The sequence below is a fragment of the Phalacrocorax carbo genome, chromosome 7 (genome assembly GCF_963921805.1).
Source record: "Phalacrocorax carbo chromosome 7, bPhaCar2.1, whole genome shotgun sequence".
NCBI lineage: Eukaryota > Metazoa > Chordata > Aves > Suliformes > Phalacrocoracidae > Phalacrocorax > Phalacrocorax carbo.
The window spans coordinates 1,980,932-2,001,516 of NC_087519.1; the positions used below are offsets into that span (position 1 = coordinate 1,980,932).

General features: G+C 51.6%; 1 protein-coding gene across 3 annotated transcripts in view; it reads left to right on the top strand.

Annotated features, from left to right (window-relative positions):
• The window catches only part of ITGA11 (integrin subunit alpha 11), a 51,855-nt gene that overhangs the window by 10,785 nt on the left and 20,485 nt on the right, over window positions 1-20,585 (top strand). For all 3 annotated transcript variants that reach the window (XM_064456023.1, XM_064456021.1, XM_064456022.1), the window contains exons 3-11: window positions 9,940-10,049; window positions 12,291-12,382; window positions 12,778-12,892; window positions 14,440-14,567; window positions 15,147-15,295; window positions 16,030-16,174; window positions 16,605-16,770; window positions 17,863-17,933; window positions 18,753-18,897. In XM_064456023.1, coding sequence (XP_064312093.1) covers window positions 9,940-10,049; window positions 12,291-12,382; window positions 12,778-12,892; window positions 14,440-14,567; window positions 15,147-15,295; window positions 16,030-16,174; window positions 16,605-16,770; window positions 17,863-17,933; window positions 18,753-18,897 — 1,121 coding nt within the window. The remainder of the gene's footprint in view (window positions 1-9,939; window positions 10,050-12,290; window positions 12,383-12,777; window positions 12,893-14,439; window positions 14,568-15,146; window positions 15,296-16,029; window positions 16,175-16,604; window positions 16,771-17,862; window positions 17,934-18,752; window positions 18,898-20,585) is intronic.

A 20,585-nucleotide genomic window follows, 5' to 3' on the forward strand; every position in this document is an offset into this window, starting at 1 on the left:
TGTATGTATACACATAAGTACAGCATCTATTTGAATATGCAATTATGTAGTATAAAATGTCTATTAAATACATGTACACGGTTAAAAAAAATGAAGCCACCATGACTCACTGTGGTTAAAGGATAAATGACTGAACAAACAAAATATCTATAGTATAAACCAAGGACGTACAAAGAGAGCAGGATAATAATTGCGCTGAGCCTCGGCCAGCCCCCAGGAGCTGGCAGGAGACAGAAGAAATGGAGATGCTGAGATGAAACCCTAGTTGCTGGTAAAGGCAGAAGCCAGACGAGCGTCCTTCAGTACCATCCCGGAGGAGTTCAACAAAATCCACTGAAACGCAGAAGAGCTCGGAGAAACTAAATGGTTATCTCAGAAACGTGGTTCGTATGGGAGCGATGGTTATAGCAACGTGCAGAGACCTAGCTGCCAAATACCAAACGCGGAATCTGAGGACTTTGGCACCTATCCTTCAGTCTGAGACTTTTAGTGCTGTCTTTGGCTAGCGTGGATGGTTTTAGAAGGGTTTCAAAGCAGCTTTCATATATATATATAAAAAAGAGATACATGTCTCTCAGTGTATAGGAATATTTGGCTGTATGTATATACACAAAGTTTATATATAATACTCTGTAGGTATATTTTTAATTGTGACTCTTTCCCTTTTTCTAACCTTTTAGGGAAGGAGCCAGATCATTTGCTCATGGGGGCTGTAACTGCAACCCCAATAGTGGAAAATCTGGAAGGAAAGAATTCAGATTATTAAACTCCAGGGGGAAAAAAACCACTTGGATATATACTGCTCAAAAAGCTCATCAATTTGTGGGATGGCTTTTCTCTGCTCACCATCTTCCCAAGCAACAAGTGGCTTTCAGAGCTCTCTTCAACACTTTCTCTCCCTTTTTCATTAAGCTGGAGGTGCAACCCAAGCACCTTCTCCAAGTATGTGAATGGAAAAAATGAGTTTCAGGCTACTGAAACTCATCCTGCCGTGCAAGGTGGCTTTGTACGGCGGCGGTCAGGCAGCGGCTGCCCTGCCCCGCAGCGCTCCTGGTGCAGGCAGGGCAAGCGGTGCCCGGCGCTACGGGGTCCTGAGCATCCCCAGGGCAACCTGAGTGACACGTGGGGCAAACGGGGGATCCCTGTGCTGCTGTGCTTGGGGTGAAGTGGCCTGTGGGAGTTTTGGTAGGAGGGGGAGTTACTCTAAGGGAAGAGATGGTTGTGGTGTTGACCTGAAGGAGTGACCTGGCTTGGAGCTGTTCTTCCCCAAGCCATACTCTGGTTCATCCTGTTTTGGGGGTATTTAAGGCATAAATCACATGGGTTCAGGCATGTTTGTTGCTCTGGATGGATTTGTTTAGACAAAATGCATGTGTTCAAACATGAAGAGAGGTTCCACAAATGCACATGGGACGTAAGTCCCTCAAATGTGGAAACACCCATCCCCATGTGCGCTCTCCTCATGCTCCACATGGAGGTTTGTGGCAAACACAATCTGGAACCGCCTTGAGTTTGGGGATAAAAGGTTCTTAGAGGTCCAAAATCAGGTTAAAAAGGGCGGGGGGGAATTCCCTCCATCTTTCATCTGCCGTCTCCCAGTTGCTTTTCCTGATCGCTGCCCATCATGCCGAGCAGGAGCCAAATCACTCCCTAAGGACAAAAGGACCCATTCCTTCCTCCCAGATGTGCACGGGAGGACATGCCAACCACTGCCCTCAGCTCTCCCTTGCCACCAGGTACCCCAGTCCAGAACCGGGAAAGGGGTCTGGGGGGGGTGGGAGGTGCCTCCATGGGGCAGACGGCAGCAGCTGTGACGCTCCACGCAGCGAGCACCGGGACCGCTGCCCCGCACCGGCTTGTGTCTGCGGATTGAAAGTTTCCAGCTATGCAAAAAATGAAGCTTGAGAAGAACTGGCTGTGGAAGGAAAGCCCTGGGAATAAACATCCATTAGCCTTCAGAAGCTGTAAAAATAATAAATATAGCATTCTCGAGCTGGCTGAGGCCAGGGCTTTGCTGACGCTGCTGGCAAGGTGGCATGGCTGGGGAGTGGGTCCTGGATGGGCTTCAAGGGCTGTGGATCTAGCATTTGGGGTGCTGGATGCTCTAGAGAGCTCTCTAGCTGCTCTCTCCCTCCTGAGCTCGTGTCTCGTGCTGTCCTGACCCCGCTTTGCAGCAAAGCGGGGCTGTGAGGCCGCGGTGCAGGGTTTGGCCCCCTTGAACCCACCCTGTGTGCAGCTCACGGCTGCCCTCAGCAAGAGCTCATCCTTGCAAGCATCCCAGGGCTAACCCTCCCTTCCAAGGGTGCCTGGGCAGTCCTGAGCCCCCCTCCCAGCAGCTGCTCCAGGCACAGACATGACGTTTCCAGTCTGAGCACAGCCAAAGGGAAAAGGAGGAGGGAGAAGAGAGAAAAATCTGCTTGGTAGATTTAAAGCTATAATTGTGCTGATCTGGAAAAACAGTTAAAGAGTTTGCTATTTCCCTACTACTGCGAGAGGTTTTCTTGGCTGTAATTCTCCTGTGGTTTGGCCGGTACCCGAGCGCTCGGATTATTTTGGTGAGAGGGTACATAACTGCAAAGCATTCCTCCGGCGCGGGGATAATGTCTGCTCCCGGTTCTCCCTCCCACCGTGCCGGGGCTGCAGACATGGGCTGGCCGCAGGGTGCAGGATGCTGGAGCAGCCCACCCCATCTCCCCTGTTCAGGGGTTGTCCTGTTTTTGGCATGCATGGGGTCATTATTGTTTTCCAGAAAAATCACATTGGCTCTGTTGTTAGCATCGCCGGGCTCTTTGGGGGTGCTCCGCAGGTTGGTCTGTCCCTGCCTGGCACCTTCCTGGTGTGCCTTGAAGGAGACGGGACATCTGATGTCCCAGGTGGGGCAGGTCTTCCTTGGCATAAAGCAGTGCGGTTGTCGCAGACTTCGGGGTCAGTTTGCATCAGCCAGTTAGGCCCTTTCATTATTTTATTATTATTTTTTTTTTAAGAAAGCATTTGGTCTGATTGGAAAAATCGATGTGGTCTCGTGTTACTCACCGTAGGACTCGCAGAAGAGAGGGGCTCACGGGAGGACGTCCCCTTGCAGACAAAACCAGCCTGCACCGGCACTGCTTAGCTGACATCCTTCATGGCTGGTGGCAGGCTGAAAGGGGAAGGAAAAGGTCTGCCAACCTGTCCAGCGAAAAAGCAAAACTGCATTCGGTATTTTTTCTCCATGAGGGATCCAACGGGAGGTGTGAGTTAGAAACAGGGGTTTGGGCAACACAACAAATCTGGCAGGTGGAGAGCAGCTGCCCCGCAGCTTCTGGGCTCCTGGGCATCCCAGTGTCCCCACCTCGCCTTCCCCACCCCGAGAGCCTGAAAATTTCCCCCGCCCCAGCCCTCCAGGTTTACACTGGGCTTTCCAAAGTGCTGCAGCAAGAGCAGCATTCCCTAACCTGCCCTTGCTTGCTGTGACACGCAGGTGGGCTTCCACCTCTGAGGTGCACCGGCACTTTTAGGAAGAAACAGAGGAATGCTGTCAAGCACGAGCTTTGTTAGTCAGGCCCTCGGTGCAATCACATCTTCTTGATTTAGCGTTGGGGGTTTGGTGCCCTGGTCTCAGAGTACTGAAGGGCAGATGGATGGAGCTGTGATTTTGGAGCTGGTGACCCAATGGTGCCTCCAGTGCAGAAATACTTGGGTGGGGGAACCCCCCGAAACGTGGTTAGCTGGTGATAATGGGTGACTGGTGAGAACCAGAGTCACAGATCAGGGTTTCCTTTGGAAACCTCCAGAAGAAAGCCAGAGATCACACGAGTCCTGGTGGGCACGTGCAGCCTACAGAGAGTATCGACCAGAGACTCCAAACGCCGCAGTGGAAACCCGCATCCGGGCCAAGAATCACTGATGGGCCTCGCCTGTAAACACCTCTTTATTACAATATCCCTAAGTAAAAAGGAAAAAATTACACCAGGAAAAATAAGAAAGTATCATTACTGCTGACCACAATATTCTGCGAGTTCCTCAGACATGTTTTGCAACACGCCCGTCATCTGCTATTTTAAGGAGAGCACGGGCAATTTTGCTTACTGCGATGTCTGTGTAATTGCTGCAGCGGCGCACAGGGCTCAGCCCCTGCGTGCCTCCGTGTCCTGGTGCTGGGGCCCCTCGGGGCTCTTCCCGTGACGTGGCCGCTCGGCGTGGGGGCAGATGGCCCGCCGGGTCCTGCCCGGCCAGGCGAGGGGTCTGCAGTCGCGCTGTGGGAACAGGCTGTGTAACTGGGAGCATCCGTTCCCGGCTCAACCTGGTGTGAGGAACAGCTGGTTAAATTACAGTCGTGTTTACGTTTTGTTTTGCAATGAGAGGGTTTGTTATACAGCAGAGAAAACACTGATCAGACTTTAAAAAATCAACAACCAAGGGTGCCTGTGCACGTCGGCGGCAGATGGACAGCCTCCTTCAAGCACGCTGTGTGCAGGAGCAAGAGGCGACAGGAGTGGGGACAAAGCTCAGGTCCAGGAGTGGGTCAGGGTCTGGACCTTGTTGCCTGTGCTGGGCACTGTGGGATCAGTGGGACCCAAAAATCAAAGCAAGGATGTTCTTGCTTTGATCATCCTGGGAGAGAAATGCCCTAAAACTCAGCAACCGTGGGACGGAGCGCTGCAACTGCTCTGTTGTCTGTTAATAGGGGTAATACGGGGAGCATAGGGAGATCTGGGAGTGAGCAAAAGGCTCTAATGACTCCACCAGGAATGCTTCTGCCAAGGCATGGGTTACCAGGTATTCAATGGGCGAAACAGCCTTGTGAAGGGTGTAACGTTCCCCTGCAACCACTGCTAAATAACGAGCCCAGATGGCTCATTGGTGATGAGTCAGCCCAAAGCTGGGTGCTGGAGAAGAGCCCTCCAGAGCTGTGTGAAGGATGTCGGCCCAGAAGCAGTGTTAGGGCTGGAGAAGCTCAGGAATGGGTCGGGATGAGATGACATTGCATGCAGGAGAGACGGATGGAAGTGAAATGGCCACGGAGCCATGGCCGGGAGGTGCATCCTCTCCTCGGTGGCAGTGCCAGGGCACATTGTCCCTTGCTGAGGGTAACGGAAACCTGATACAGACGGTGCAAATACTTCCCTGCTGTAACCATCCTCTTCCTCCTCCTCCCCTGCAGCACACCCCGGCCTCAGCTGGGTGAAACCTCTCGCTGCTGCCAGGTGGGAAAGCAAAGGTTTGCATCACTCCTGGCTTTATGCATCATGCCTTTTCAAAACTGCTTGCTGAATGTACCCAACTGATATTATTTAAAACTCCATTAAGCCAGCGCACATCAGGACGGCTTCTTGGTGCTCCCAGGCCCAACGCCTCTTCTTGCCACCAGCCTGTGCTCCTCTCCCAGATGCCCCAAGCTCCCCCCGGCTGCCCCTGGCCTGAGCGACAGCTCCATAAAAGAGACCAAAAAAATCAGTTCATCATCTTCTGATACCTCTGCTGCACCTCCCCGGGCTTTGGGCAGTGCTGAGGGGTGGATCTCGGTTTAATAAGGCAACAGCCGTCAACTCAAACTCCCTCTATGAGACTGCGTTGGAGGTTGCCCGGCCGCAGATGTTTGCCCCATTTCCCATTCGTGGTGGCCCTCGGTCACCGACACACGAGTTTTCTCTGCTCGTGGGGAGCAGAACTGGCCGGAGCAGCCGTCTGTCCGTTGCTGCCCACGCAAGGCGATGAGATCCTCACCATCAGCAGAGCCATCCTGCATTGCCTGTGTTCTTCAGTAGAGCTGTCTTGTACTTAAAGGTTTAAAAAAATCACCACACATCGATAAAATGACTTGCTGGAGGCCACGCAGAAAGCTGCTGTCAGACCAGGGACTCATTTTCAGGTCCCCCATCCTGGTATGCCGCCATCTCTTTGACTTCTCTGCCATTTCTGCCTCTCCTTGGACTCCCACTAGGTATTTTTTTCCACCGTTGCCAACGTGGAGAAAAACATTTCAAAGGCCATTCCTCTGTCACACTCCCTCCAAGGAGCCCCGATCCCACTTAAAGTTTTCCACAGCTGAACTCTCCCTTTTCCTGAACCTCCTTAATCACTTCTTCATCCAGTTCCATCTTGAATAAATTAACAAGTGAATTTGCCTTGCAGGAGATTAAGTGTCCCATTGATTGAAAAATCCTGTGAAAAGCATAGTTTCTTCTCTGTTCCTCCCTAATCCCTGCATTCCCGGATCACCAGCTAGACATACCTTCCTTTCCTCATTTCTTTCCATTTAATCAAAATATCTTGAGGCTCATTGCAACCTCTCTGCAATGCACCCACGGAGCCTGCTGTGCCAGGGGTGGGGGTTGTTCCCTTAAAAAGTCAGGAATTTGCTGGATGCAAAAAGGCTGAGGGATCTCTGGGGTGTGGGATCATGTCTATGGGGCAAGGGGCTGAGCTACAGCCAGGCAAAGACGCTGGGTAATAAAGCCCTGGCAGGAGAAAGTGGAGGTGAAAGCCAACAGCACTTTAGGGGCAACAGGCAGGAATTAAACATTTATGCAATAAATAACAACAAATGAAGGTAAATAGGGGTTAAAGAAAAGAAGCAGAACCAGACCCAGAGCTGTCGGCGGAGGTTTGATGGTGGTGGTGGTTCACTCCTCCGGGAGGGGATGCTGGGGACGGGTACGTCCCTCCGGCTCCGCGCAGGAGGCTGTAGGTGCAGCCAAACTGCCACGCGTTTTTAAGCACTGAACTCTGCGACAGATTTCCCAGGGACATGCTGGCTTCTCCATCACCTGCTGCCTTCAAACCAGGGACGGATGTTTTTCTAGGAGATGTGCTCCAGCCAAACATAATTCACTGGGTTCGGTACTGAGATAACTGGCATGAATTAATGTCTGTGACACAGGGAATTTCACCAGATAATGTTTTGACTAAAGGAAAAAACAAACACCCCAATAAGTCAATCAGTACCGAGCAGCCGTGACTCGAATTGCTGCAGACACTGAAGCACGGCAGCGTTTCGGGGTTTATGTTGCCCTGTTGTGCCAGCAGCACTGCGCATGCCGTTCGTGCACGTGTCACGAAACCATTTAAAACGGTGGGGAAAAAAATGCAAACTGAGCTCAACGCATCATTTTGATGTTTGCTGTGAGACTTGCCCAGCCTGCAGCGACGGACACAGCGGCCGCGGCCCCAGCCCGGGCAGGGCGCTGGGAAGCGGGACCCAGCACGGGTGCTTCGCTGGCAGAGCAGAAATGGGGTTTCCACCCCCCTCGCCGCACAGGCAGAGCAGAGGTTTCTCGGGTATTTCCACCAACAGCCTCATTTTCCTTTTTTTTTCTCCCCAGGATGAAAGTTAAAAATATGTACTCAGACATGTTGCTCTGAGCAGTCTGTGCTTTTCACATTTAATCCCTTTTTTATGCTTTTGTTTTCCCCATAAGGAGCACATGAAAAGGAAGGCGAGGGCGGGCTTGTTTGGTTCTTATTCTCTTTTAAAGCTTCATTTATTAGCCAAGTCGTGACGCAAGGGCCTGCCGCTTCCCTCTTTGCAGAGGGCTTTGCTTGTTTAGCATCAGGGGAGGGATTGCAACCCTCCAGGGAGCACGAAGGGGGGGATTTGGGGTGACCCAAGGGTGCGTGGGGAGAGGGAGAACTGGGATGGAGCAGGGGATGGCTCCCTGCTGCAGCAGGATGCGCCAATTGGGTCTGGGTGATTTGGGATGGGACTTTTTTAGTTTTTAGGAAAAAAAAAAACCACTTAGAGCACAGGTTTACAAACCACAAAGTAAAGGAAGAGGTTTGTGAGCATCCCGTCAGCTGGTGAGTAGAGCAGCGTCTCTGACAGCCGACTTCGGGGAACACTTACAACATCCCTGCAACCAGCACCTTTCAAACAGCTGGAAAAGCCTTTTTCCCGAGCTGCCACGTTTCCATGAGAATTTGACAGCTTCAGCTAATTAATCATTTAAATTTAACCAAAAAGGGAAAACAATGCCATTGTCTTTGGGAGACAGAAGTTCCGTTTGCATGAGCTTCACGACCCCTTTGCATTCATGGCAGCGTCTGCAAATATTTGGGCTTTCTTTGAGCTTCCAGCCCTGAGGTAGGGCTGGGGAACTGGGGGGACTGGGGCGTTGCCTTCATCATCACCTCACGTTTGAAAGAGATGCTTCGACCTAATAACCACTGTTTTTGGGAATATTTATTAGTGCGTAGTGTGATAGTATTTATATGTGAATATTAATTAATGGGAAAGTCCCAGCCGGGATTTTCCTGCTGCGCAGTGCAGGGACACGTGGAGGTGGAGCTGCTCTGAGAAGCTAATGTTAAATCCTGTTTATGTTAGACTCTCCTATTGGAATGAAGAACTAAAAAATGAGAACGTCATCTTCTGAGGTGTCTCAACCTTCCTTTCTTTTCATCCTCAAGGTGTTTTCCTCGCCCCCTCCCACACTCTTTCACTATTTCCCATCTTCCACCTTCCCCCCATCTCTGATCACGAGCAAACGGGCTTTGATGGTGCGGCAGAGGGAGGTGAGCAAACTCCTTCTGCAGGTCAGGGAGAAGGTACCAAATTTCCCTGAACTTCTGGATGCTGTCGAGGACAGTTCCAGATGGTTATTATTTTCCCCTGATTAATCTCCTTGTTAGCAGCGAAGCTGTAAGACAGGAAGTATTTCCACGAGAATCCTTAAACGCCGCTTAGATTTTGGAGCTTTTAATTTGGTGAGCAATCCCATTTTACAGTGATGGAATAAAAGAATGAGTGTTTAGCGTCTTTGTAGAAGCAGCATTTTTAAAAAAATGACCATTTCTGGTCTAACAGGGAACATCTGTGCCGGGGACGGTTGCTTTGCCAGCTGCTGGGTAGGGCGGTGCAGAACAAAAGAGGTCCTGTTTATCTGGCGATCCAGACTTGGATGGTTGCATCCACCGATAGAATTTTGAAAGCAAAAAAGCAATGGAGCAGATTTTTTTGTCTTTTGAGGCTAACATATTGGGAGCAGAAGATGCCAATAACCTGTGGTTCAGGGTATTTTTGAACTAGCCTGGAAGGAATGGCCGAATTCCTCAGGTCCTGCTCTCCTCCTCCTTTGGTTTGCTGGTTTGCACTATTCTGGTCAAGTCCACAAGAAAAAAAAAGTGAGAAAAATGCTTGCAATGTCCCAAATACATCCCGACTGGTGGCCTGCGCCCTTGGTGGATGAATCTGTTTTTATCAGCTCCTCTTATTTTAAAGAACAGATAGATGCCCAACGACTTCACCCGCCGCTAGCCGGGGATCCTAACGTACCGCTCGGGGCTGCTCATAAATGAACAACCCCAGGTCAGAGCAAAACTCCTGGAAATTACCTTTTTCAGCTTTTTAGTGGGGAAAATTCCCTGCAGATCCCAGTGTGAGTTGCTGTTACTGCTATACCAGCTGCTTGCTATTCCTTTGGGTATCGCTAGGCAGGATTCCTTCGTACATGTCCGAGTCCTGAAGACATCCCTGGCACGAAAGGGTGCAGCGGTGAGAAGCGATACCTCCATCCCCCCCTCCCCAGGGCCAGCCGTGCCCACCATGGGACCTCAGACAGATGCTGAGGGTTTCGGCGCCGGTGCCAGCTGTGAGCTGAGGTGGTCGTGGGGGGGTCCCCCGCTCCTCCCCACCATCCTCAGACGGTTTTGCAGACCTCTCTTGCCAGCCAGCATTCATTCGCCCCTGGTTGCATCTGATGGCCATTACTTCCAAGCAGCAGTGAGTCATCGTCCCTGGTTTACTGCTGCCTGCTGTCGTGGGAAGGGAAAGTCAAAACTAGGCTTTTGTTGCTTGCGCTGAGTCAGGTCAGCGGAACGACAGTGTCGCCCCAGCAAGGGACCCTCTCCTGACACCTCCAGAGCCATGGGCTTGGGTTGGGGAATCCTTTTTCCCAGGGGGTTCCCCTTCCATGCCTCCCACCCAGCCTCCGAGCACTGACAGACCCCTCTTTCCCGCAGGCTGGTGGTGGGAGCTCCTTACGAAACCAACGGCCAGCAGAAGACAGGAGATGTCTACAAGTGCCCGGTGACCAGCGACACCCACAGCAACTGCACCAAACTCAACCTAGGTACCGCACACCCGTGGGGCAGCGAGGGGGACGGGGCGTTCTCAGCATGGTGCTTTTCATCGCTGCTTTGGTCTGTAAAGATGCACCCTGTCGCGCTGCCCAGATGGTCCCTAAAAGTGTGGCAACTGCGTGTTTTAGGAGGATTTTTAGATAAGGAATTATTTCAGGTGTTCATGTTACTCCTGGGGCTGAGCTTTAAGCAACGCTAGGGTAAAATCAAGCAAATCAGAATAAAGTAAAAAAGGTATTTATTCATTATAGCTTAAACTGCTTTATTAAATGATCAGGATAAACTCATGAAAGGATAATAGTCCCAGTAGCAAATACCTGACTGCACGTGGCGGTGTCTGTATTCCCTCTCCGGGGGATGCTCGGACGAAGTGCCCACCGCAGCAGGCTCCCAGGGCGCAGGCAAGTTTTGCTCCCAGCATCCAGCCTGTCCCTGCGGCTTTGGTATTTGGGGAATTATCACCCAGCCCCACCACCCCTGCGCCCCATCACTGCCGTCACAGGAGGAGAGACCCCGGGGGTGCTCCGGTCCCGTGGACAGCCCAATCCCACCTCCCTGGATGGAGAGAGCAAGCTCTTGCTCGGGGTTTCTCAGGCTGGTCCGACACCGACAGCACAGTCCCGCGGTATCAGGACATGCCCTCCCCCAGGTCAGGGCAGTGCAAGGCACGGGGGGGGGACAAGTCCCCTTTGCTGCCCAAAGTGGGACGCCCAACAGTCACGTCCTGTCTCATCAGGCAATGTGAGAGCTGGGGAATTTCTCATGGTCCTGAGGAGCGTTGCTGGGCTTTGGGGGCGAGGTCTGGGATTTCTTAATACTGGAGCATCCAGAGCAGATGTTCTCACTTTATTTTTCATCATTATGAATTTGAACTATCCTGGGTTTCTACCAGAGCTGATAAGCGAGGAGGAACTTTGGATCATCTACAATATTTGATTGATTTGCTCCAAATCTTTTTTTTTTAAACATTATTTCCTTTTCCCCTTTATTTTTGTTGTTATTTTCTGTGAGAACATCGAGATTCTTCAAGGAAATAAATCTCTTGTGTGTGTAAATTTGAATCTGGCTAAAAAGCAATTCTTTTCCATTGGAAACAAGTTTCAAATGAAAAGATGGGCTCCATGAGCACATCCTATTTTATGTTTTTCCCAATTAACTTGTCTAGTTAGCACAGTCCACTGAGGCCATTTGAGTAAAGCCAGAAGTGGAGCTGCCGGGGGGGGGTTGCCGAGCTGACAGCGAGCGTGCCGCAGAGGCGACCGTAGCGTGGAGAAGCACGAGCTGCCGGGGCACTGGGGCTCAGCCGAGCTGGCGGGGAGCACCCTGCTCCCCACGGCAGAGCTGCGGTCGCACGGTGTAGCATCCCCGGGTACCAGAGCAGGACAGCGGGGTGTCAGCATCTGCAGCCGGGATCCTGGAGGATTTATAACGTGGGCTAAAGCCCCTTATTCTCTGGCTTTGCTGCGTTGTGCATGCAGACAGCATTGAAGCAAGCTCAGGGCATGCAGGGGCTATTGGAATCCGCTCAGCTGGAGCTCCTTCGACCTCCAGGTTGTGGATCTCGGTTTCTGAGCCTCCCCTCAGTTTAAACCTCGGTAAGAAACTTCCAAAGGCCACAGGCAAAGAAACCAACCCCCCACTTTTATCATTAATTACCCAATTTCCTCATTCTCAGTTTGCTTCTTGAGCATAACAAAGGGGGAGCGGGGAGGTGCATTGCCCCCTGAAGTGGAGGGATGGCTGGGTTAGGCGGCGTTTGTGTCACAGCTAAGCAATATTAGCATCAACCGAAAGACAGGGCTGCCCTGGGGGCCAGTCCCGCTTTCTGGGCTGTGGCACAGGAAACGAAAGCAATGCACAAAGATAAATCAGCCACTGCTGGCCCAACAACAAAAGATGAGATGCTAGAGCTGCTCGGAGGCCTTTCTTCCTAAAGACTGACTATGTAAGGGATGCCGGCTCTGACTCACGGTTTCATTCCCTAGAAGACATTTCTCTTTTGTTGGTTGTGGCGTCTAAGAAAAAGCCCAGCTCTTGTCTTGACAGCTGCTTCCAAAAAAAGATTGCACAAGGGCGAAGTCAGCAGCGTAAGCATGGCAAGGCAGCTCTCCTCCAGCGGTCGGCTGGGTTCCCTCTTGCTCCAGCGGTGCTGGGGAGCAACTGGGGGCCACGGGCCGGGCGGCTGGCATCCCTGCCCGGCGGCGGTCCCTAACTGCATCCTCTCTCCGAAGGACGGGTAACGCTCTCCAACGTCTCCGAGCGGAAGGACAACATGCGCCTCGGCCTCAGCCTGGCTACCAACCCCAAGGACAACAGCTTTCTGGTGAGGAGCGGGGGGTCGGCACGGCCCGGGGTCCCTGCGCGGGGAGGTCGCTGCAAGGTGCGCGTGTACAGGCGTGCAAGCCCACGTGCCCGTACTCGTGCAAGCCCACGTGCCCGTACACGAACATGTAAAGGTGTGCAAGCCCAGATATGTGCACACGTGCGTGTAAAGGCGTGCAAGCCCAGATGCATGTGCACATACATGTAAAGGCGTGCAAACACACCTCTCTGCATATTTATATATATGCTGCATGCACCACGGGGCTCAGAAACCTCATGCACTCTCATCTTCTGCGGGGGAAATAGATGCCAAAGAGAAGGACAGACTTGAAAAGCAGCAATTAAAAAGTGGCCATTTTTGAACCCATCCCTGACGCTTGATCTTTTTCCCCCCAGGCCTGTAGCCCTCTCTGGTCCCACGAGTGCGGGAGCTCCTACTACACCACGGGCATGTGCTCCCGGGTCAACTCCAACTTTAGGTTCTCCAAGACGGTGGCTCCGGCTCTGCAGAGTACGAGAAACAATCTGCCCTGCAGCTCTAACCCCGCCTTTGAAGTCAGAGGGAACTTCTGTTCTCTAATCACTTCAGCCCCATTGAGAAAACAAAGCGATGTCAGTGTTTAAGAGAAGGCAAGAGAGCAGAGGAAATGGTTGCAGGGAAGTGATTCAAAGGGGGTTACGTACACAGACATCTGGTAAACATTTTCCTTTTGACTGACACCCGGGGAAGACAAAAAATACCTTATTCTTCCAAAACCAGAAATAAAAGTATCCAGAATATTTTATCACAGCAGCTAGGAAGGAAAAATAGGGAAAGAATTCAGACCTTGGCCACTCAAGACAAAGAGTTCATTGACTGAAAGCTAAATATTTTGGCTCAAATTTGTAAGTTTGGGTATGTGATTTTATTTTTGAGGCATTAAATAAGCTTCCTGGCTTCCCTGTAGGTGGTAAGAAATTGCAAAAGCCTGTCCTGCACCATCGGGGCTCCCAGAAGCTCCTTGCCCCAGCCTGGCATGGGTTGCGATGCTCCAGCTCCATCACTCGTTTAGCATCAATTAATTCTCACGGCATAGAGCAGGGCACGGGAAAACAGGACTTTTGGGGGGCAGAGGCAGGAAAGGCAGAGCCCACCAGCAAATTCTCAGTGTCGCTTCCCTCTTTGTGGCCAGGAGATGCCTTTAGCCCCCGCTGCAGCAGAGTTACTGGTTTTTTAGGGAGAGGGTGGTTAACGTGCAGAGCGTTATCATTTAGCGAGTGGGATGCAGAGAGTCGGCTCCTCTCCCAGGGTCCCGGGGCGAGCGGGGGCTCGAGGTGGTGTCACATGGCTGAGGACCACAGTGATGGAGAGACCCCATGTGGGACTCCAGTCCATGGATGCGTTAACCAATAAATGTTTACCGTAGGTGAAAAGGGCAACTGATAAATATCTGCCATGGGAAAGTTCAGCATCTTTTGGGTTTCTGCAGCTTTTCTAAATAATGTTCTAAAATATAAGCAAGATAGAGAGATGATGCTGAGCAGTTTTCACTGCTGAAAACGTGTTCGCTGCCTAAATCCTTTGCGGCTCATACTGCTGGGCTGAGCCCTGGGGTCCTCGCTGGGGTTTTTGGCTGCCTCGTCACTGAGGATTTAATGGGAAGGGGAGGAAATGCCCGACTTGCATTATATGGCGAGTACAGGCAGGGCTGAGGAGTGACTCAGGGGTAAGGCATTGCTTGGTGGGAGGGATGGAGGCCGGATCCTGCCTGCAGCGGGCCGCTCTTTGAAGTATGCAACTGTATTAGACTGGATAAAGGTCCAGAGCTGAATCAGAAAAGACACCGCTGAGTGTTATTCTTAGAAAGTTACCCAGCCTTTTCTCGGCAGAGAGAGGATGCTTGTGGCTCTCTCTACCTTGCTGAAGCCCAAAGGTCTTTGTGAATGATTGAAATAAGGCTTTTTTTTTTCCAAACAAATCATAAGAGCGAGTACCTGGCTGCGAGGAATGACGCCATAAATCTCCCCTTTGCAAGTGTTGCCAAGGTCTTTCAATAACACGCTGCGTATTTTTCACAGGATGCCAGACGTACATGGACATAATCATAGTTCTGGATGGATCAAACAGCATATATCCTTGGGTTGAAGTTCAGCACTTCCTGATAAACATCTTGAAAAAATTTTATATTGGCCCCGGCCAGATACAAGTAAGCCCCTGCACAAGTTGTTCGTGTCCCCCCCCCCTCCGTGTCGTGCAGAGTCCTCTGGCCGCGCTCACGGGGCCCTTTGTGATGCCCTTGCTCCATCACCGTGCTGTGAATGGGCGCCACACTTTTTCAAACTAAACTTTCAATGTATGGCTTTTAAAGCTGAGCCCATGGAAATAACGCTCACGTTAATACCCCTGAATGAGCCATGGAGAGAGCAGCACTTGGGCAGGGATTTGCGCAGGTATATCCTCAATAATTTGCACGAATAACCCCCATCGGGCCCCATCTGGAGGCGCTGTGGGGCCGCACTGGGGCACAGCACATCTGCTTCACCCCAAACCTTCACAGCAGGGCAGGGGCGGCCGCGCGTGGGCGCGAGCTGGCAGAGAATAGAGTCGAAACTGGGCGTTATCAGTGGTCCCGTAGAAGGCAAATGGGGGCAAACGGGAACAGGGCGACCGATTTTTTAACGGTGGCAGTTATTTCGCGTGGTTGGCAAAGCGTCCTCGTTGTGTCGCAGGCCCTCGCTACGCGGCGAGTTGTTGGCATCCTTCGTGATATTCCTTTAACCCCTAGGTCGGAGTTGTTCAGTACGGAGAAGATGTCGTCCATGAGTTTCATTTAAATGACTACAGGTCTGTAAAAGATGTGGTAGCGGCTGCCAGTCACATAGAGCAAAGAGGAGGTACAGAGACCAGGACTGCCTATGGGATAGAGTTTGCTCGGTAAAAATCTCTCACTTCCCTGTTCCTCCTGATAACAAATTTAAAATAACTGTTTATTTTTCTTCCCTCTCTCCCCTTCACTTTTCCTCGCTGCTTAAAAAGTAGGGGATACCGCCAGGCTAAAAATGGCTTTGCAAAACCGCTCAGTCCTAAATTGATGCTTTACAAATGATGCTTTGCAAAACTGCTCCGTCCTCGGCTTCAGCTGGACCAGAAGGAGGGCGCAGAGGCAGACTCTGAAAACATATCCTCTTTCTGAAAGCACCCAGAGATGCTCTCTCAGCCCCCCAAACGCAACCCCCACATCTGCCCCGGGCACTGCAGCATCTGTATCTGCCGGGTACCTGGGAGCTCAGTACAGCCCCGACCCGCAGCTCCATCGCCTCCGTTATCTGGGACAAGTGCCTGCTCCCGCGCTTCTTTCCTGCAGCCTGACGAGTATTCCTGCTGCAGGTTTAGGTCATTTTGCTGAATCAAAGGCACTTCTGCTGCAAGCAGCCAGCTCCGTCGGTGGAAAAATCCCCTTTTAAAGTCCTAAAATGTTTTTCGAGGGTCCTCCGCCCCATGGCGCCTCCCCAAGGGCTAGCAGCCCACCCAACGCCCCGCGGAGCTTTACGATGGGGGCGATGGGGCGCGCGCCTCGGCAGCCGCGGGGGCTTCGGCGAGCGCGCGGCGGTGGGAGCCGCGACCCGCCTGGCGAGGCTGAGCAGCCCAGGGCATCTCTTCAATTGCAGCTCGGAAGCGTTTCAGAAAGGTGGCCGGAAAGGGGCAAAGAGAGTAATGATTGTAATCACAGATGGAGAGTCGCACGACAGCCCAGACCTGGAGAAGGTGATTGAGGACAGCGAGAAGGACAACGTCACCAGATACGCGGTGGCAGTAAGTCGGGGGCGGGGGGTTTCTCTCAGCAACAAATGGCTGCAAAAGCCGTGCAGAGCGCGGCGGTGCCCCGTGCGCCCCAGTGCAACGGGGCTGGCAGTGCAGCCCACCTCCACCACTCCCAACACCTTCGCAGGGATCCTTCTTGTTGGTCCTGCTTTTGTGGAATGCTCGGCTCTGCCGGAGCAGGTGCCGTGGCTGGGGACAGGCAGGACCTTGCATTGCACAGGGCGCCCGAATGGCATGAGGGGTGCCCAGCCTGGGTTGCCTGGAGGAATTACAGCAGCTCCTTGGTTTGCTCCCTCAACGGGGTGTCAGATGCCAAGGCTTTCAGGCTCCTTCTGCACAGACACCCCCGACTCGGGGCTTTGGGACAGCTCCATCCACTGCAGGAAAACCCCTGAGTCTTGCGTTTCTATTTCCAACCTAGGTGTTGGGTTATTATAACAGAAGAGGAATCAATCCCGAAGCCTTTCTGAATGAGATAAAATTTATAGCAAGCGACCCGGATGAAAAGCATTTCTTTAACGTCACGGATGAAGCAGCACTCAAAGACATCGTGGATGCGCTGGGTGAAAGGATATTTAGCTTGGAAGGTGAGCGATGCTCCTCCCCAACAGATCCCGGCCGGCCAGGCTGCAGCAGGTTGCTTCAGATGTGCTGTTGGCCCTTTCTGTTCAAGTTCAAGTTTGCTGAACTTGAATGGGTCATACTGGGGGTTTCCCTAATATCTGTTTGGTACAGAGCCTAAAATCACACTTTGAATATCTTCATATATAAAGAAATGTCTTTATTTTGAGTGGTTTGCATCCCTCAAGCATCACAAGCACAGATATCCTCTCCTGGAAAGGTGACCCCTCATTCTTGTAACTGTTATTTGCAGAGCTGTGATGGCTCTGTCATTTATGGCAAACCTTTCACACCTGGCATGGGGGTCACCTGGGTGTCAGCATCTTTCTCACCCATCAAACCCCATGCAAACCCGGATGGATTATAAGCAGGCAAAAACCACACACTGACTGCCAGGGACTCCCTGGGGTGGCAGATGTTGTGGGAATAATCTGGGGTTTTATGGTTTGTTGGCTGAAAGAAAATATCAGGAAATATTTTTGTTCTAAATGACAGCTCTTCTGACCGCCTTGTGACAAGTTTGTCGGGCTCCAAAAGTAAATTTGTCCAAATATCATAGGAAAAGCACAGCCTGGGATGAACAATTGAAACAGAAGATGGAGGGCTTTCACTGAAAGCTGAACACCTCGGCGTTTGGGGGAATTTTGGTCAAACCAGCTCACAGATTCCCCACCAGTTTGACAGTTACCTTGGTCCAGCCAGCTCGCTTCTCAGTGGAAGAAAGCTTCCCTGGGTGAGAAGCATCACCCAGTTGCAATTATGAAGTGAAACCCTCTAAATTCACATTTTTGAGTGACCTTGCAGCTAGGAAAGGAGAGAACTGTGCCGTGGCAGAGCTCCCGCTATCTATTAGCAGCATGGGTTTGTGTAATTGCGGTGATTTAGGGAGAAACAGCCTCATTTGGGGCAACTGAGGTCCTTTGTGCCCCAGGTGGGGTGGAGGTGGAGGCTCATCCCGCTCCAACCCACTGAGGCACCACTCAGCTCTTCCAAGAAAGCAAAGATTTTCATTAAATATAAATTGCCTTTTTTCTTTTGTGTTTTTTTTTTTTTTAAAGGAACCAACAAGAATGAAATCTCCTTTGGCCTTGAAATGTCCCAGACTGGATTTTCATCACATGTTGTGGAAGTAAGAGAGTAAACATCGGTTTCTTTGCTCCTACCTTTGCAAGCAGGGACCCTTTAAAGGTGCTTTTTACCATCACAGCAGCGGCAGGTGGGGAGATGGGTGTCCTGGGCAAGTTATTGATCATGAAGCTAAGTTGCTCATATGAGCATAAGGAAGAAAATGCTGCCGGTGCTGGCTTATCCCATGGGGAAGGGAGCTGCTGGGAGACCAGTGCCTTCCTTAGGAGCCGCCTGCAGCAACTCCTCCCGATGCCACAGCCTCAAGGTGCTGGGATGTGCCGTGGGAGAAGGCGCTGGTCAGTGATGGGGTGCAGAGGATGGTCACTCCCCTTCTGCCCACGGGCTCTGCGGGCTGGCAGGTCGGGCGAAAAGCCAGCAGGGATTTCTGCTCGGGCTTTTCTTGGGGAGGAAAAGCACACTGAAAAGATGTGGATGGGGTGGAAATCTTATTTCAGCATATTTAAAAATCTCCATCTTTCCAGGTGTGCTTTGGAGAACGGTTTGCTTGATTATTTTTTTCATTATTGTGGCTTATTTTTTTCTTTTCTATTTGTGACATTTCTCCCCTTTTTTGTAAAATGTGTGATTTCTAGAAGGAACCATCAGCTCGTTTTCGCTTCTGCACTCTACAGCCTCCGATAAACATAGAGTCTAGGATTTGGGCTTTGAGGGACCCCCATACACGTTCTCACACAAAACCAGCCCATTGGGCTCCCTCATCCATCCCAGCATGAATCAGCTTTGCCAGCATGGGCAGCATGGGGGAGAATCATCTCTACTTGGCAAGAAATCCCCTCAAACTACTCCTGCTCTCCCACAGGACGGGATCTTGCTGGGGGCGGTGGGTGCCTACGACTGGAACGGAGCCGTCCTGAAGGAAACCAGCAGCGGGAAGGTCATTCCCCTACGGGAATCTTATCTCCAGGAGTTCCCAGAGGAGCTGAAAAATCACGGAGCGTATTTAGGTAAGAAAGCCAAACGAGGCTCTACTGCCAGAGCTGAATTCATTATTTTCTGCTTAATAATAGGAAGCACAACATATTTTTCAAATTACTAATAGCAGCCAGTGCTCCCGGTGTAGGCAGTACCGTGCCGGGCTGTTTGCAAGCTCCCATGGGCACAAGACCTGTGTGCCCCTTGCTCAGGGGTGCAGAGTCCGTGAGCATCCTCACCTGGGAAAAGCCCAGTGTCGACCACAAAAGTGATTTAAATGCAGAAGTAGCTCCGAGCCCAGCCAGCCCGGGTCATCTACAGCACTTACTGGAATGGTTTAAAAAGCACTGATGAAATTTCATGCCTAGGGAGGAAATACCTGCTGGGTTAATCCGTTCCATGTGCGGCTGTTGAAACCCTGGAGTAAAAATATCAGCCTGGTTTGCAAAAATGAAGCCTCTGTCTGGAGATGTGCGTGCCAGGCTGAGCTGCCCCGTGGTAGGCAGCAGGGTGGGATGCTGCGGGGTCATCCACCGGCGTGGTCGGGGCTCTTCTCTCTGCTGGGGACAAGAACAGTGCCTGGACACGTGGGTCATCTCTTGGGGTGACAGCAGAGTGTCCCCTGGGCTTCGCTGCAAGGGCCTGGAGCAGGGACAGCTGGGGCTGTGCAAGGGGTACCCATGACAGTATGTGGGAGCTCAGCTGGGCTCTGTCTTTCCCATTGCCTGAAGTAAGAAATCCAGAAATATTAAGGAAACGCTGGTGCATCCTTCTGCAGAGCAGCCCGGCTTCCCCAGCGCTGGGACCTGGGGGTTTCAAGGCTGATGCTTGGCTTAGAAATATCCCCTCCAGAAGGGGAATATTTAGGGAGACAGAGACCCCAGGTGAAGCCAATGCCCAGGGAAAAGGGTCTGTAAACCCTGATAATCCCTGAAGATACTCAGAATTCAATTGGATGTGACCCCGAGCGATCTGATCCAGCTTCATGGTTGGCCATGCTTTGAGTTTCTAATAATATAAGTAACATTTAAAACTGACTGTGAACATGCAGGGACCTGGAGCTGGGTTTGAAAACTAGGTTTTTGCCGCCCCAGCACTTTTACTCCTACATAAGCCCATCTGCAAACGCAGGCAAGTGCTGCAGCCCAGCGTGTGAGGGGTGGTGTCAGTGATCCTGGCGCAGAAAATAACCAGGCTGGGTAGGGAAGAGGGATTGCTCGGGGTCGTTCGCTTATACAGGGTGATTTCTGTAAGGGCTCATGAGCAACGGTCTTGATGGATTCATGGCTTTTACTGGACTGTGAATGTTAACGTCAAGCACCAGCAAAGTCTTTCGTGCTTGGTTTTGGTCGCGGTGTTGCCGGGGTCTCAAAGGAGCAGCGCAGCGGGCGCCGCAGCCTCCTGGTGTGCGCACACCTTTCTCCTGTTTGTTTAACTTCATGTGAGCCTTGAAGTAAAGCACTTATCAGGCTGTGGAATGGACTTGCCTTCGATGAGAGAAGGATTTTGCACGGAGTGTGCAGGCTGCGTTAGGCGGTGCCAAAACTCTTGGCGCGGCTGCGCTGCTCGGGGCGTAGGTAGGACCCAAGGAGGCAGCTGAAAGCCCAGACGCAGGGCGCTGGGATTTATTTGAATGACTTTATCTTTAAAGAAATCTGGGTTTCTAGCTTCCCCATCTGGGAGGTGACCAGAGTTGTGTCAGCAGCTGGGGGCTAATGGG